At 41.6% G+C, this 13,071-nt stretch overlaps 1 protein-coding gene across 3 annotated transcripts in view; it reads right to left on the minus strand.

The window, feature by feature from the left end:
* The window catches only part of frmd6 (FERM domain containing 6), a 131,188-nt gene that overhangs the window by 33,634 nt on the left and 84,483 nt on the right, over positions 1-13,071 (minus strand). For all 3 annotated transcript variants that reach the window (XM_060829180.1, XM_060829181.1, XM_060829182.1), the window contains 2 exons: positions 11,804-11,990; positions 8,366-8,521 (listed from right to left, as the gene is read on the minus strand). In XM_060829180.1, coding sequence (XP_060685163.1) covers positions 8,366-8,521; positions 11,804-11,990 — 343 coding nt within the window. The remainder of the gene's footprint in view (positions 1-8,365; positions 8,522-11,803; positions 11,991-13,071) is intronic.

The following is a 13,071-nucleotide window of genomic DNA, read 5'->3' on the forward strand; positions in this document are numbered from 1 at the left end:
GCCAATTCATCATACCTGCACATTTTTGGATTGTGGGAGTGAGTGGACTGAGAAAACCCATGCAGACACGGGAGAATGTGCAAACCCCACACAGACAGTCCCCCAAAGCTGGAATCGAACCTGAGACCCTGGTACTGTGAGGCAGCAGTGCTAACCACTGTGCCACCGTGCCGCCCAGGTTCTTGGGCTTCTGTACAGTGCTACTCCAGTGACTTCAGCATGGCTGGTGGAACATTGCTGACATTTACCGTGGGAGGTTGTCAAAGATTGTCCGTAATTAGTTCTGAGCTTGAAAGGTCATGCTATAGACTGTACTCTTTGAACATATGGCACATTTTGGATTGGCTTATAGTCAACAACAACTGGAGTGGCAGTGATGGCAACACAAAACTGCTGTCATCCAAGGCTCCTGTTTCATAGAGGTCACCAATAGTAACATCTCTGCCATTCTGATAATCTGGTGTAGCACAGAGTTCTGGATACTGCAAGACCCTTTAAGCCACTGGTATCTATGCCATGTGACATCAGTCTTGTTGTAAGATTAATCCTTTCACAAGTCATCATGGTGTAAAATCCAGCTAGTAAGTTTGCTGATGCTATCCTCTATCCTGGGAGAGCTCTGCAGGGCATGTTTGGTCACGTGTGGTAGAGAAGGACCACTTGGCTGTCTAATGAAAAGCAGCTCTCATCTTAAACATTATTTACTGCCCATTACCAATCAGGGAACAGGAGGTGCATGCTTACACCATCCTACAGCTTGTAAGCTATAGACTGAGATGAGACAGAAGTGGAGTGAGAGGCTATAGCCTCAGCCCTGCTACTAGCCTTGGCCATTCTAATGACCAACAGCATGTTCTCATCTGTGCGGTCAGATCATAGTGTCCCTCACCCCAGCCCCTGCCCCCAGGTTAGGTGTTACTTCCTCCAACTATGGGTTGCTTGTCCTACAACAGAGAGGTGTGTGTCAGGGATTTTTATGTGGGCATATTCTTGGCAGAGTGGAGGAACAGCGGGATCTTGGTGTGCAGGTACATAGATCCCTTAAAATTGCCACCTAGGTGGATAGGGTTGTTAAGAGAGCATATGGTGTTTTGGCTTTTGTTAACAGGGGGATTGAGTTTAAGAGCTGTGAGATCTTGTTGCAGCTCTATACAACTTTGGTTGGACCGCACTTGGAATACTGCGTCCAGTTCTGGTCACGCTATTATAGGAAAGATGTGGATGCTTTGGAGGGGGTTCAGAGGAGGTTTACCAGGATGCTGCATGGAATGGAGGGCTTACCTTATAAAGAGTGGTTGACTGAGCTCGGACTCTTTTCATTGGAAAAAAGAAGGAAGAGAAGGGACCTAATTGAGGTGTAGAAGATAATGAGAGGCAATGATAGAGTTGATAGCCAGAAACTTTTTCCCAGGGCAGAAACTGTTAACACAAGGGATCATAGTTTTAAGCTGTTTGGCGGAAAGTATAAAGGGGGATGTCAGAGGCGGATTCTTTACGCAGAGAGTTGTGAAAACATGGAATGCATTGCCAGCAGCAATTGTGGAAGCAAGGTCATTGGGGATATTTAAGAGACTGCTGGACATGCATATGGTCGCAGAAATTTGAGGGTTCATACATTAGGTTTACCTTACATGAGGATCAATGGTCGGCACAACATAGTGGTCTGAAGGGCCTGTTCTGTACTGTACTGTTCTATGTTCTATTATGGCCCTCGGAGAATTAGCAAGAGAGCCACACAGCACCCTTTGAAAATACACGCCATGTTACAAACCAATTGGGCAGTTGGCAGGTCACCAGTATCCCTTTCACTGGATCAGGACCCAGCTAGCAGTAAGTCCCATCAACTGACAGGCCAGCAGTTCTTTTGCTCAGTAGCCCAACAGGAGGCAGTGGTGCTGTAGAAAATACACTCACAGGGGCCCCAGGATCATGGAGTGACCTAGAGATAAGTGGTGGCAGGAGGGGTTGCATGAGGTTGCAGTGGAGGGAGGAATTGGGGGGGAACAGCAGCAAGGGCAGGGTTTAGTTCTCGGTTACCTCTCCTTCCTGATCTTGGGTCCCATTATCAGGTTGTGAGTACTTCTGAAGGAGGGACACTAACAGGAGACCACAAGCAACCGGCTCCAGTTTGTACTTTGTGCTCCACCTCTCCCCATCAATGGAGACTGAGCATTGCTAACATTAGTGGAGGCAATGGAAAGCCCTTACTTTGAAGTCTGCATTTGGGGATGGACCTGGAAGACCATCTATGGGCCCCTTCCAACTCAGCCAACAGGAGATGAGGTGAGAAGGCAGCAAGATCCCATCAACCACCATCTCATCCAAATAACCAACCTCCCAGTCCCCAAACCTGCCATGGTGCATGAACATATAACACTGTCCAAAGCATGTACTGCAGTGTGTTTGGGTGAATAGCTGACATTGCGTGTAAGTTGAGAAATCTGAGTTGAGTGCCAGACTCATAGCAGTGCTAAGCACAAAATAAGGCTCTGAATGTTGGACATGAGTCAGGCTTAGTTTGGACCTTCGACAGAAATGTGAGTAAAGCATTGTGTGAGACCAGTGGGTCATTTGTAAGGGTATGCATGTGCACCTTGATCATTTGTGAGAGGTCACTGGGTCAATAAACAGCATTGCATCCAAATCCTCAGAGCCAGACAGATCGCATTGCCAGCAATGGCTATCTGCTCCCACTGCTTTCTCAGAGCCTGTAGGGACAGTATTTTGGTTCCCTATTGTCAAAGAAACAATCTTGATGCACCAACATTTCATCAGAAAAACTTGAAAACATTTGCCTACAGTGTCACTGCAACCAGAAACAAGTTCCAGCAGCCAATATGCTCCTCTCCTTTAGCTCATGCCCGAAACGTCGATTCTCCTGCTCTTTGGATGCTGCCTGACCTGCTGCGTTTTTCCAGCAACACATTTTCAGCTCTGATCTCCAGCATCTGCAGTCCTCACTTTCTCCTCCTAGCTTTAAGAGAAACCAGCCTCCCACAAACCTTCCTTACCGAGATGTGCAACCATCCAGCAAGATTCTTAGCGACAGTAATGCACATACGGCCTATATTGCTACAAATAGATGATGGTCAATTTCACATTAGATTAGATTCCCTATAGTATGGAAACAGGCCATTCAGCCCAACAAGTCCACACCGACCCTCCGAAGTGTAACCCAACCAGACCCAATTCCTTTCGACTAATACACCTAATACTATGGGCAACTTAGCATGGCCAATTCATGTGGGCTGCACATCTTTGGACTGTGGAAGGAAACCAGAGCACCTGGAGAAAACCCATGCAGACACGGGAAGAATGTGCAAACTTCGCACTGTAAGTTGCCTGAGGCTGGAATCAAACTGGTGCTGTGAGGCAGCAGTGCTAACCACTGAGTCACCATGCTGCCCATATCTCACTCTCCACACTTGATTATCTAGCTGATCCAATCTCCAATCCCCACAAAATAACTGGTCAGAGAACCCATAAAATCATTTTTAGTTTGCAGACTAATACTTAGAGGAATACAGAAAGACCCCGGGTTCAAATGAGTTCTGTTCTGAACTCATTCACAAGTTGATTTGTACATAAGTCGCAACACAGTGCAGGATAATATAGTGCAGCTGGCCATCAGTATAGGAAATCTTTACATGCCATTTCTTTAAAATCACACCGCCGTATGGGACTGCATTCGTAAATATGGGACCCCCTGTAATACTAGATTCCACGATTGGGTAAAACAGTGGGTTGCTGTACCATTAAGTTTGTGAAACATCTTGATGAACATGCAAGAACATTCAATAATGTAAATAAATCAACACAAGATCATGCAATGTCATTAGAGTGTAGTAAAATTAACGATTAACATAAAACTCTCTTCATCCAAACCTTAGAGTTAGTTAAAATAATAACGCAGAACAGTTGGCAGATACAGAATAATGATTAGTGAATATCTCAAATTTAGTTATATTACATAATTTTTAATTTGGGTGTTGGCTATACATCAATAGAGAATGCAGTTGGCCTGATCTTTCCTGTTTACAATATAATTTCTATTTGGCAGGATTACAATCACAATCACATATAGTGGTCGCATATACTCCTGTGACGCAATGTTGTCTTATTCAATGAGTGCTAAATTACAAATACCCTTATTACTTTGCTGTTTATTAGGATAATGCATAAAGCAGCTCTCCTCACACACCTCTTCCAATATCAACAGAATGAAAGCAAAAATAAAGGTTCACAACACAGTGAGTAAACGACACCTGTGGCAGTTCATTTTGCTTAGCAAAACACTTAGTCCACGGAGAGAACAAGCCTGAACAGAAAGTGTGCTGTGTGTTCATTGTTTCATGCACATGTACAAAAAAGTAGGAGTTTATGCATAAATACAATGGCTAAGTCAATGGCCAATATTTGAGATTAAGTATGTGCTTCTGTGTTAAGCAGGATAGTGGATGTGAAGTATGATGTCATGATATAGTGAGAACCAAAAAAAAAGCTGAAGATATGCTTACATCTTGCAATATTCCTGCTGGAATTTCACATTTTTTAAATTATTTGTTCAATAGAATCTGAGCATCACTGGTTAGATCAGTTATATCACCCACTTCTTTTTTCTCGGAAAAAGTGTTGGTAAGCTGCATTCTTGAACTGTTACAATTTTTGGGGTACAGGGACACCCACTATTGTTTGGAAGATAGTTCCGTGAGTTTGACATAGGAACGGTGAAGGAACAGCAATGTAGTTCCAAGGATGGTATGTGACTTGGAAGGGATCTTGCAGAAGATCCCCTGCACCTGCTGCTTTTGTGTTCTAGGTGCTAGAGATCACAGGGTTTGGACCATGTTGTCAAAGGAGCTTTCGTGAGTTGCTGCACTGCATGTTGTACATGGTAGACATTGCTGCTACTTATATTGGGAGTGAAGGGAATGAATGTTGTAAGTGGTGGAAAGGGTGCCAGTCAAGCAGATTGCTTGGTCCTGAATAATATTGAGCTTAAATTCTTACTTGCAAATAGAGAATACTCCATCATGCTCCTGATTTTCACCTTGTAGATGGTGGACAAATATTGGGAGACAATGAGATGAGTCACTTATTACAGAATTCCTAGCCTCTTGCACTCTCTTGTATCCACAGTATATCTGGCTGAATGCTATTTGCCACTCATCAGCCCAAGACTGAACATTGCCCAGCTCTTTAAGCATATGGGATTGGGTTGCTTCAGTTTCTGAGGAGTTGCAAATGGTGCTGAATCATCAAGGCAATCATCAGTGAACTATGTCTGCCCTTGTGATAGAAGGAAGGTCATTGATGAAGCAACTGAAGATGGCTGTACTAAGGACAGTACCCTGAGGAACTCCTGCAGAGATGTCCTGGCGCTGAGATAACTGACCTCCAACAAACACAAGCATCTTCCTTAATGCTCAACATGACTCTAACCAGCAGAGCATTTACTCCGCCAATTCCCCTCAACTTGAGTCTTGACTGTTGTAGTGATTGGAAAGAGGTTAGCCAGGTAGGTATCAATATGGTTATACAATGGTTCTCATACAATATGGGTTCCCTGATTGGGGCTGTTAACCTGGCCCAATCAGGGAGCTATTGCTGACAGAAATAAACAGGAATCTCAGGGTTTCTACTCACTCTAGGAGCCAGCTCAGTTTGATCAGTGTCATTTACCATGCACCTGTAAATAAAAGGGTGACGTGGAAATGGGATACCGGCCTTTGTGGAGTTATTTTACTGGGATCCTAGATTTCATACTCAGTTGGATGTTGCCTTTTTGTCAAGAACAATCACTCTCACTTCGCACTGAAGTTCAGCTCTTTTGTCCATGTTTGGACCAAGGTTCGAAGGAGGTCAGGAGTTGAGTGGCCCTTGTGGAACCCAAACTCAGTGTAGGGAGATCACTCCTTCACATGCATCACTTGATAAGACTGTTGACAACCTCTTCCATCACACTGCTAATAATCAGAAGTAGTCTGCTGGGGTGGGAATTTGCCAGGTCATATTTGTTGTTTACAGGACATGCCTGGCAATTTAACATGTTGTTGGCAGATACCACTGTTGCAACTGTACTGAAACACCTTACCCTGGGGTGCAGCTGGTTCCTAAAGGACTGGTCTTCAGCACTGTCATCAAAATCATTTCACAGCCCAGAGCCCCTGTAGCATCCAGGGTCTTCAGCCATTTCTTCATATCACAAGAAGCTAAATCAAGGTGAAGACCGGCATATATGATGCTGGGGATGTCAGCAGAAGGCTATAATGAATCATTGTTTTGGTATTTCGGGGTGAAGTTGGAAGCAAATATTTCAGCCGAGTCTTTTGCCCTGATATGCTGGGCACCCCCATTGTTGAGGTTGGGGACATCATGGAGTGTCCAACTCATGTCAACAGTTTAACTGTTCATGGCCAATCATGACTGGATGTGGCAGGATTGCAGAGCTTAACTCTGACCCATTTGCTGTGGGATCCCTTATTCCTTCCTTTGCAGCTGCTTCTGCTGTCTGGCACACAAGTTGTCCTGTTATAGTTTCACTAGGTTAAGCTTTGCTTGGCACTGCTCCTGTTGTGCCCTCCTGCTCTCTTCATTAAACCAGGATTCATCTCCTAAGCTGATGGTAATGGTAGAATGCCATTATGTCAGGCCATGAGGGCATGTCCTGATACTGTGACTGACTACAAGTCCACTGCTGATGACAACTCCCAGCACCTCGTGGATGCCCAGCCTTGAGTTGCTAGATCCATTCTAAGTCCGTCCGAATAGTACAGTGCTCATGCTGCACAAGATGTTGGAGGGTATCATCAATATGAAGATAGGCCTTCACCACCACAAAGACTACATGGTGGTCATTGTTATGGATAGTGTCATGGACAGAGACATTTGTGACCAGGCAGATTGTTGAGTATGAGGTCAAACAGATTTTCCCCTTGCTGATTCTTTCACTGCATATCACAGACCAAGTCCAGTAGCTATGTCCTTTCAGGCAGTAGTGATACTGCTACAGAGTCACTCCTAGTGATGGAAAATTGAAATCCTTCAGACTGAGTACATTGGGGTTCACAGTCAACATTGAGGTGTCCTGGGGCAATATCTTGCCAAATGTATCTGTGCTTAGCAGCTGTGGGACAGAACACCAAGGGATGGTGACAGTGTTGTCTGAGACATTGTCTGTAAGTTATAATTCTACGGGTATGATTATGTCAGGCTGTAATTTGACTGAGCTGTTGGTCAGCTCAGAAATTTGGCACAATGCCCCAGAATACTTTATAAGATCAACAGGACTCTCTCTGCCTCACTTCTTCATATGTACAGGTCAATGTTGGGTGGTCTGCCTGGCTTCACTCCTTTGTTTAGACTTTGTAGCAGTTTGATACAACAGTGGTTTGTTCAGAGGACAGTTAAAAGTCAAACATGTTGTTGTGGACCTGGAGTTACATGAATTAGTAGAAAGCGAGGACTGCAGATGCTGGAGATCAGAGTCGAAAGTGTGGTGTTGGAAAAGCATGGCAGGTCAGGCAGGGACAGGAGAATCTCCTGGTCCACTGCTCCTCTGGTGCTGCCTAACCTGCTGTGCTTTTCCAACACCACACTCTCGAACCTGGAGTTACATGTATGCTAGATTAGGTAAAGTCTACGTTTTCAATTCCAAAAGGACATTAGTAAACCTGATTGTTCAAAAAACTATCAGCCAGAGCTACTTGCTCATTATGAGCCTAGCTTTTATTTTTAGATATTTACTGGATTTAACTATCATTATGTGCCATTGTAGGATTTGAACCCCTGGCTCCAGGACATTAGCCTGTGGTTCTAGGTTACAATCTGATATTATCACCATGCCACTCCCTCCCTCCACTTAAATCAGGACAGACTGTTACTTGGTATAATAAACTCTTACTTCCCTTTGGTCTCAACTGTTCCTACACAAAGACAGAAGACATAAAAATAGGTAACAAAAGCTAAAGGTGAACTGTTATTGCTAGATGCAAATATTGCTCTTTCCCTGAGTCTTTTCCTCCTGTGAAATGCCAGACTTACACTGCACCAGCTAACCGAGATCAGTTGTTACAAGGTCACAAACCACTTTTTATGCAGAGTTGTTGTAATTTTCATCTCTAAGATGTCACTCACTACCTTAATTTTTGTTCTGGATAGTGATCTCCTAAAACTCTGGTTGACAAACCCCATCTTAAGGCAACCATTTCACTAAACTGATTACTGGTAACCTTCCCAGGTTGTGAAAGGAACCAGATAAAAATAAATCTCAGTAAATGAAGAATTCTTTCAGTCAGTGCTTTCTGTAAACATTCTGAGTGCTCTGTCTGAACTGAAGCCACAACATATCTATTCTGTTCCTTACCTTATATAGCCTATAATAATGAACGGCCACATCATCTAACTGGACAGCCTCCTTGATGTATTTGAGATGTGCTTCTGAGGCTGTAAGTGCATACTGGTCCTTGTGCATATTTGGAATGTGTTTCAAAATGTATTCCTTTCCTCGTTTGGTAACCACCTGTAAGATGAAAATCGTTTTTTTAAATCAAATATTTTTGTACCATGTTATACTGTGTGACAATAATACAATCTGCACAGAATAAAATCACTGCAGCTCCAAAACAATACAGTACTTGCACGTATCCTTATGTATCATATATGTCTATAGCAATGTCGCCAATCCTACACAGAGGCAAACAAGCCCTTTCAACATATTATTAGACCTACTACAATGATCAGGGATCTGGGGAGGTGGCATGGCATTGCCTGACTTTGAACCCGCGAAATGTTCAATGCTGTCAGTCGCTTTCAGGGGGTTGAACCAATACACTTTCTATTCTATATGGATTATATTTCAATTTCCCAATGGCAAGTAAGTATTTCAGGCAACTTGGCTATTAGTGTCAGTCAGTCATTAAAACCTAATATTAAATTACCAAAGGGCAGAGTATTCTCCAACTTAAATTTGGTGTCAAAGTGATATTTTCAGTTCTTTTATAAAATATATTTTTGAAGTTTTCAGATGTTCTTCCCAGTATATATTAATTGTTTTTTTTTGCCTCTAATTCTTTTCAGTACATTTTGAATTACAGCACTAAAAATGACAAATGAGTGGTAAGTGGTGACTGTTTGACAGCAATCTGTTGCTAATATTATGTCTAATCATCCTTGGATTTTATCACTTCCCACCCAATCTCAAACTAAAACAGATCAGACTCCCTACTCAACACCAACTGTGCTTCAAATACATATGCACAATGTACTACTGCCAAGAAGAACCAAAATCAAAGACTTAGAGGAGTCATAGTTTGCTCATATTTATTTCTTTGCTGTAACAGAAACTAGAGGATCAGAAAATAAGAAATTCAAATCAAAATAATAATTATTGGACATCTATCAAAACACAATGTTAGTAACTGTGAGCCTGAAATATACAGATGTTGCAACAGATGACGTTTACTCCCTTAATTTCTATTTCATGTTGTTCCCAGTTTGGAACACACAGCTGAAGCCTACTATTAAATTAATCTGGATGAAAAGTTGCCAGCTTAACATTTGGATCAACTTTAAGGGTTTGCCAATATAAAGAAATGACTATTCAAAATGACAAATGTACTTAGGTCAGTTTAAAATTCTGTATTTCATTATCGTACAATGCACAAACTATATACACAGATACACACACAAACAAACAAACAAATACACACAGAAATGCACTCAGCTTTTTTGCAAAGATAGCCACAGTTTTATTTCTTCAAGGTTTTCAAAGATCATGAGATTGTGTATTCAGACTCAAAACATTGCCTTTAAACTCTCTAAGATTTATCTTAAGTATATAGTAACACAAGTCCCCTGTTATTTTGTGGTTTCTGTGTTGTGATTTTTTCAGTCTCTGCACTGAGGTCATTATGGATATTCAGCACACACATAATTAAGTCAGCAATTTGCTACTTATGAGAAGGCAGCATTAAGGGATATTACGTAATATCATTCTCATAGGTCCCTGTCCTGTCTAAACAATTTGTTATAAAAATTCTCCTTGCTAACAGTCAGTATATTCTTGTTGCAACTAAATTAGCTAAATGTGTAAAATTAACTAAATGTGTAAAATTAGCAAAAGCATTAATGCAAAAAATATTTAAAGTTGTCATAGCTGATTAAAGAGCTGCACCTACTGGACATCTTACAATGCTGTGAAAGAAAAATGACCAAAAGATCATTTTTCTTTAAAACTTAGTTCATGGGATATGGAAAGTCAACATTTACTGCCCAACTATCATTGTCCCTGAGAAAGTTATGAGAAAGGACTTCTCAAACTTTTACTGAGTGGTGTCATTGCACCAATGATGTGATGGAGGGATGTTCAAGGTGAAGGTGCAAAGATGTCATTCCATGTTAGGATGGCATTTGACTTGCAGGTGATGCTGTTCCATGCATCCACTGCCCTCATTCTTCTAGGTGGTAGATTTACAGGTTTTAGAATGTGCTGTCAATGTGGCGCACCTTGTCGATGATACACATTGCTGCCACAGTGGTAGAGAGTGTGAACGTTATAGTGCTGATCAAGTGGGCTGCTCTGTCTCAGATAGTCAAGCTTCTGCAGGTTTGTTGGATCTGCACTCATCTGAGAAAATGAAATATTCTAATACATTCCTCACTTGCATTTTTGAGATATTGGGCAGACTTTGGGCAGTCAAGAGGGGAGATTCACACAGCAGAATGTTCCATCTCTGAGTTGGTCTCGAAATTGCAGCATTGATGTGGCCAAACCAGTTAAGTTTCTGGTCAATGGTAATCCTCAGGATATTGACGGTAGGATTTTCAGCAAAGGTAATATCAAATGAGAGAGGTTTAGATTTTACATTGTTGCTTGACATTCATGCATTCAAAAACATGCAAATTTGTACAGGTGGAGACAGAAGGGAAAGTTTTGCATAAATTGAGAGCTGCATGCTAATGAAAAAGCTTTAGCCTGATAAGATTCATCTCACTACGCTTACAAATCCATTGACTAAAAGTTGCATTCTTGTTGAAAGCATCTATACACTCCTATTCCAAACTTTTCCTTTAGCTCCAAACAGGAGGTGGACATTTACAAGGTGATCCAGATCATTTGGTTTATTATAAATTCTGCATTCATGAATGTAAAATTCAAAGAAATGCAAAAGGATGTTAGGTAGAAATCAGACTGGATTACTCAGTATCATTCTTGCTGAAATCAGAGAAGACAGCAATGGAAAACGAGAGACAGAATTGAGTAGAGCAGTTTGCTGCTTTACTCCCATACTACTTTATTTCCCTCTTCCCATTCCCACCATAATGGACGGTCATTAACCTGATGTAGTTGATGGGTAAAGTTCAGAGTTTACTATGTCGATCTCCATTGTGCTGGCTGAAGGACATAAGAAACAATGGTTTAAGACATTGGACGAAAGGAGAAAATCTCACCCTCCCAACAGACAGTGAAGTTATTTTCAAGTTGCAATCTCAGTAGAATGCTAGAAAAATTCTCAGCCTCGTTTGTGGGCACTTCCTCCAAGATATAAATGTTAGAGCTCAGGATTGATGCATCATCCTGAGCCAATTCCATCATGCGCATGGTTGCACTTGGTTACAATGAATTTGTTTTAAATTAAGTTGGAATTTAAAGATGATGCATACAGTCACTGAGTCACAAATCCCAGTCTCCAAGCTCAGTTAGATATCCGTGTTTGCAGCTTAACAAACTGAGTTTTGCCTCTTTTATTTCTGTATCTATATAAAGATTTTAAAAAAATTAAAGATTTGCAAAAGGTCATACCCAAGGAGGAAAGTAGGCTTCTGGCTCAAAGTATTTCCCGTAGTGTTTGTGCCTTTTGTAGTTGCCAAGGTCTGCTTGTAAAGCATAGGCAGCAAGTAGAAAATAGGCTTCCTCATGTAGCATGCACTGGGACTGGAGAACCTGTTTCCGCAAGTGCCAGTAGTAATAGTATCTAGCTGCTCTATCACTGCAAAGAAAAATGTTACATTAGAATCTCTGACAAAAAAAATGAAGTAAAGTTACATGCTTGCTGATAAGCAGCATTGGAATCACTGCATTAGAAACTGAACTATATTACAATAAAGCACCGAACAGTTATACACAAAGATATGAAAACGCTTTGCTCTCATCGGAATGTTCCTCAGCAGGTTTTACATTTTCTTCACAAACTCTCCAACTTGATAACCTAATCGGCTTCCACAACATGGCAGCATAGGACGAAAATGGTGCAAAGAATGAAATCTCATTTTCATCCTCCAATGAAATGGGAAATTGTGGCCTCAGTGGGGGATGGATCTGCAAAATGCACATTAAGCAAATTCCCAACCTGAGAAAAGGCTAGTGGAAAATGGTGCAAGAAGACGAATGAGAAAGATGATCAAATTGCCTCGGAAAAAATTTTATGTGTCAGCCATTTCACAGCCTGACAAAATTGGGTCTGTAGTATCACAAAACATTTAAAATATAGGTCAAAGGGGACTATCTGGCTCATCATGTCAGTTCTAGCCAGAAACCCAGCAATCCAGCCTAATCCCATTTTCCACCCCTCAAGAATATGGCACTTCATGTGTATCTCCAAGCATTTTATGAAATTTGGTAAGGCTTTCTGTCTCGTCACTTTTTCAGGTTAACAGTCCCAAGTCCCACCATCTTCTGATGAAAATAAACTATTCTCAACTTCCCTTTAATCTTCTGGCAAATATTTTAAATCTATGCATCTGCTCACTGACCTCTCTGCTAAAGGAATTTGAATATATAGAAAGGGTCTATGTCGAGTCTTCAGTTTTATAATTCAACCTACTCTATCTTTCCACTTCAGATAAAATTCCCCATTCCTGGCAACATGCTTACAAAATGTCCTCTAACTTCTAGAGTGGGATCATCCCTGCCTATAAATAAGCACATGTAGCACTCGAGCAATGACATAACAGACACTTTAACATAAGCTCCCTGCTCATACATTCCATACCACTGCTTTTAAAAAATGGTAGTCCCTGGGTGCCTTCTTAGCCAGCATAGTTAGCTGTCCAGCTAGGAACAGAGATCGA

The sequence above is a fragment of the Hemiscyllium ocellatum genome, chromosome 8 (assembly GCF_020745735.1).
Source record: "Hemiscyllium ocellatum isolate sHemOce1 chromosome 8, sHemOce1.pat.X.cur, whole genome shotgun sequence".
Taxonomy (NCBI): Eukaryota; Metazoa; Chordata; class Chondrichthyes; order Orectolobiformes; family Hemiscylliidae; genus Hemiscyllium; species Hemiscyllium ocellatum.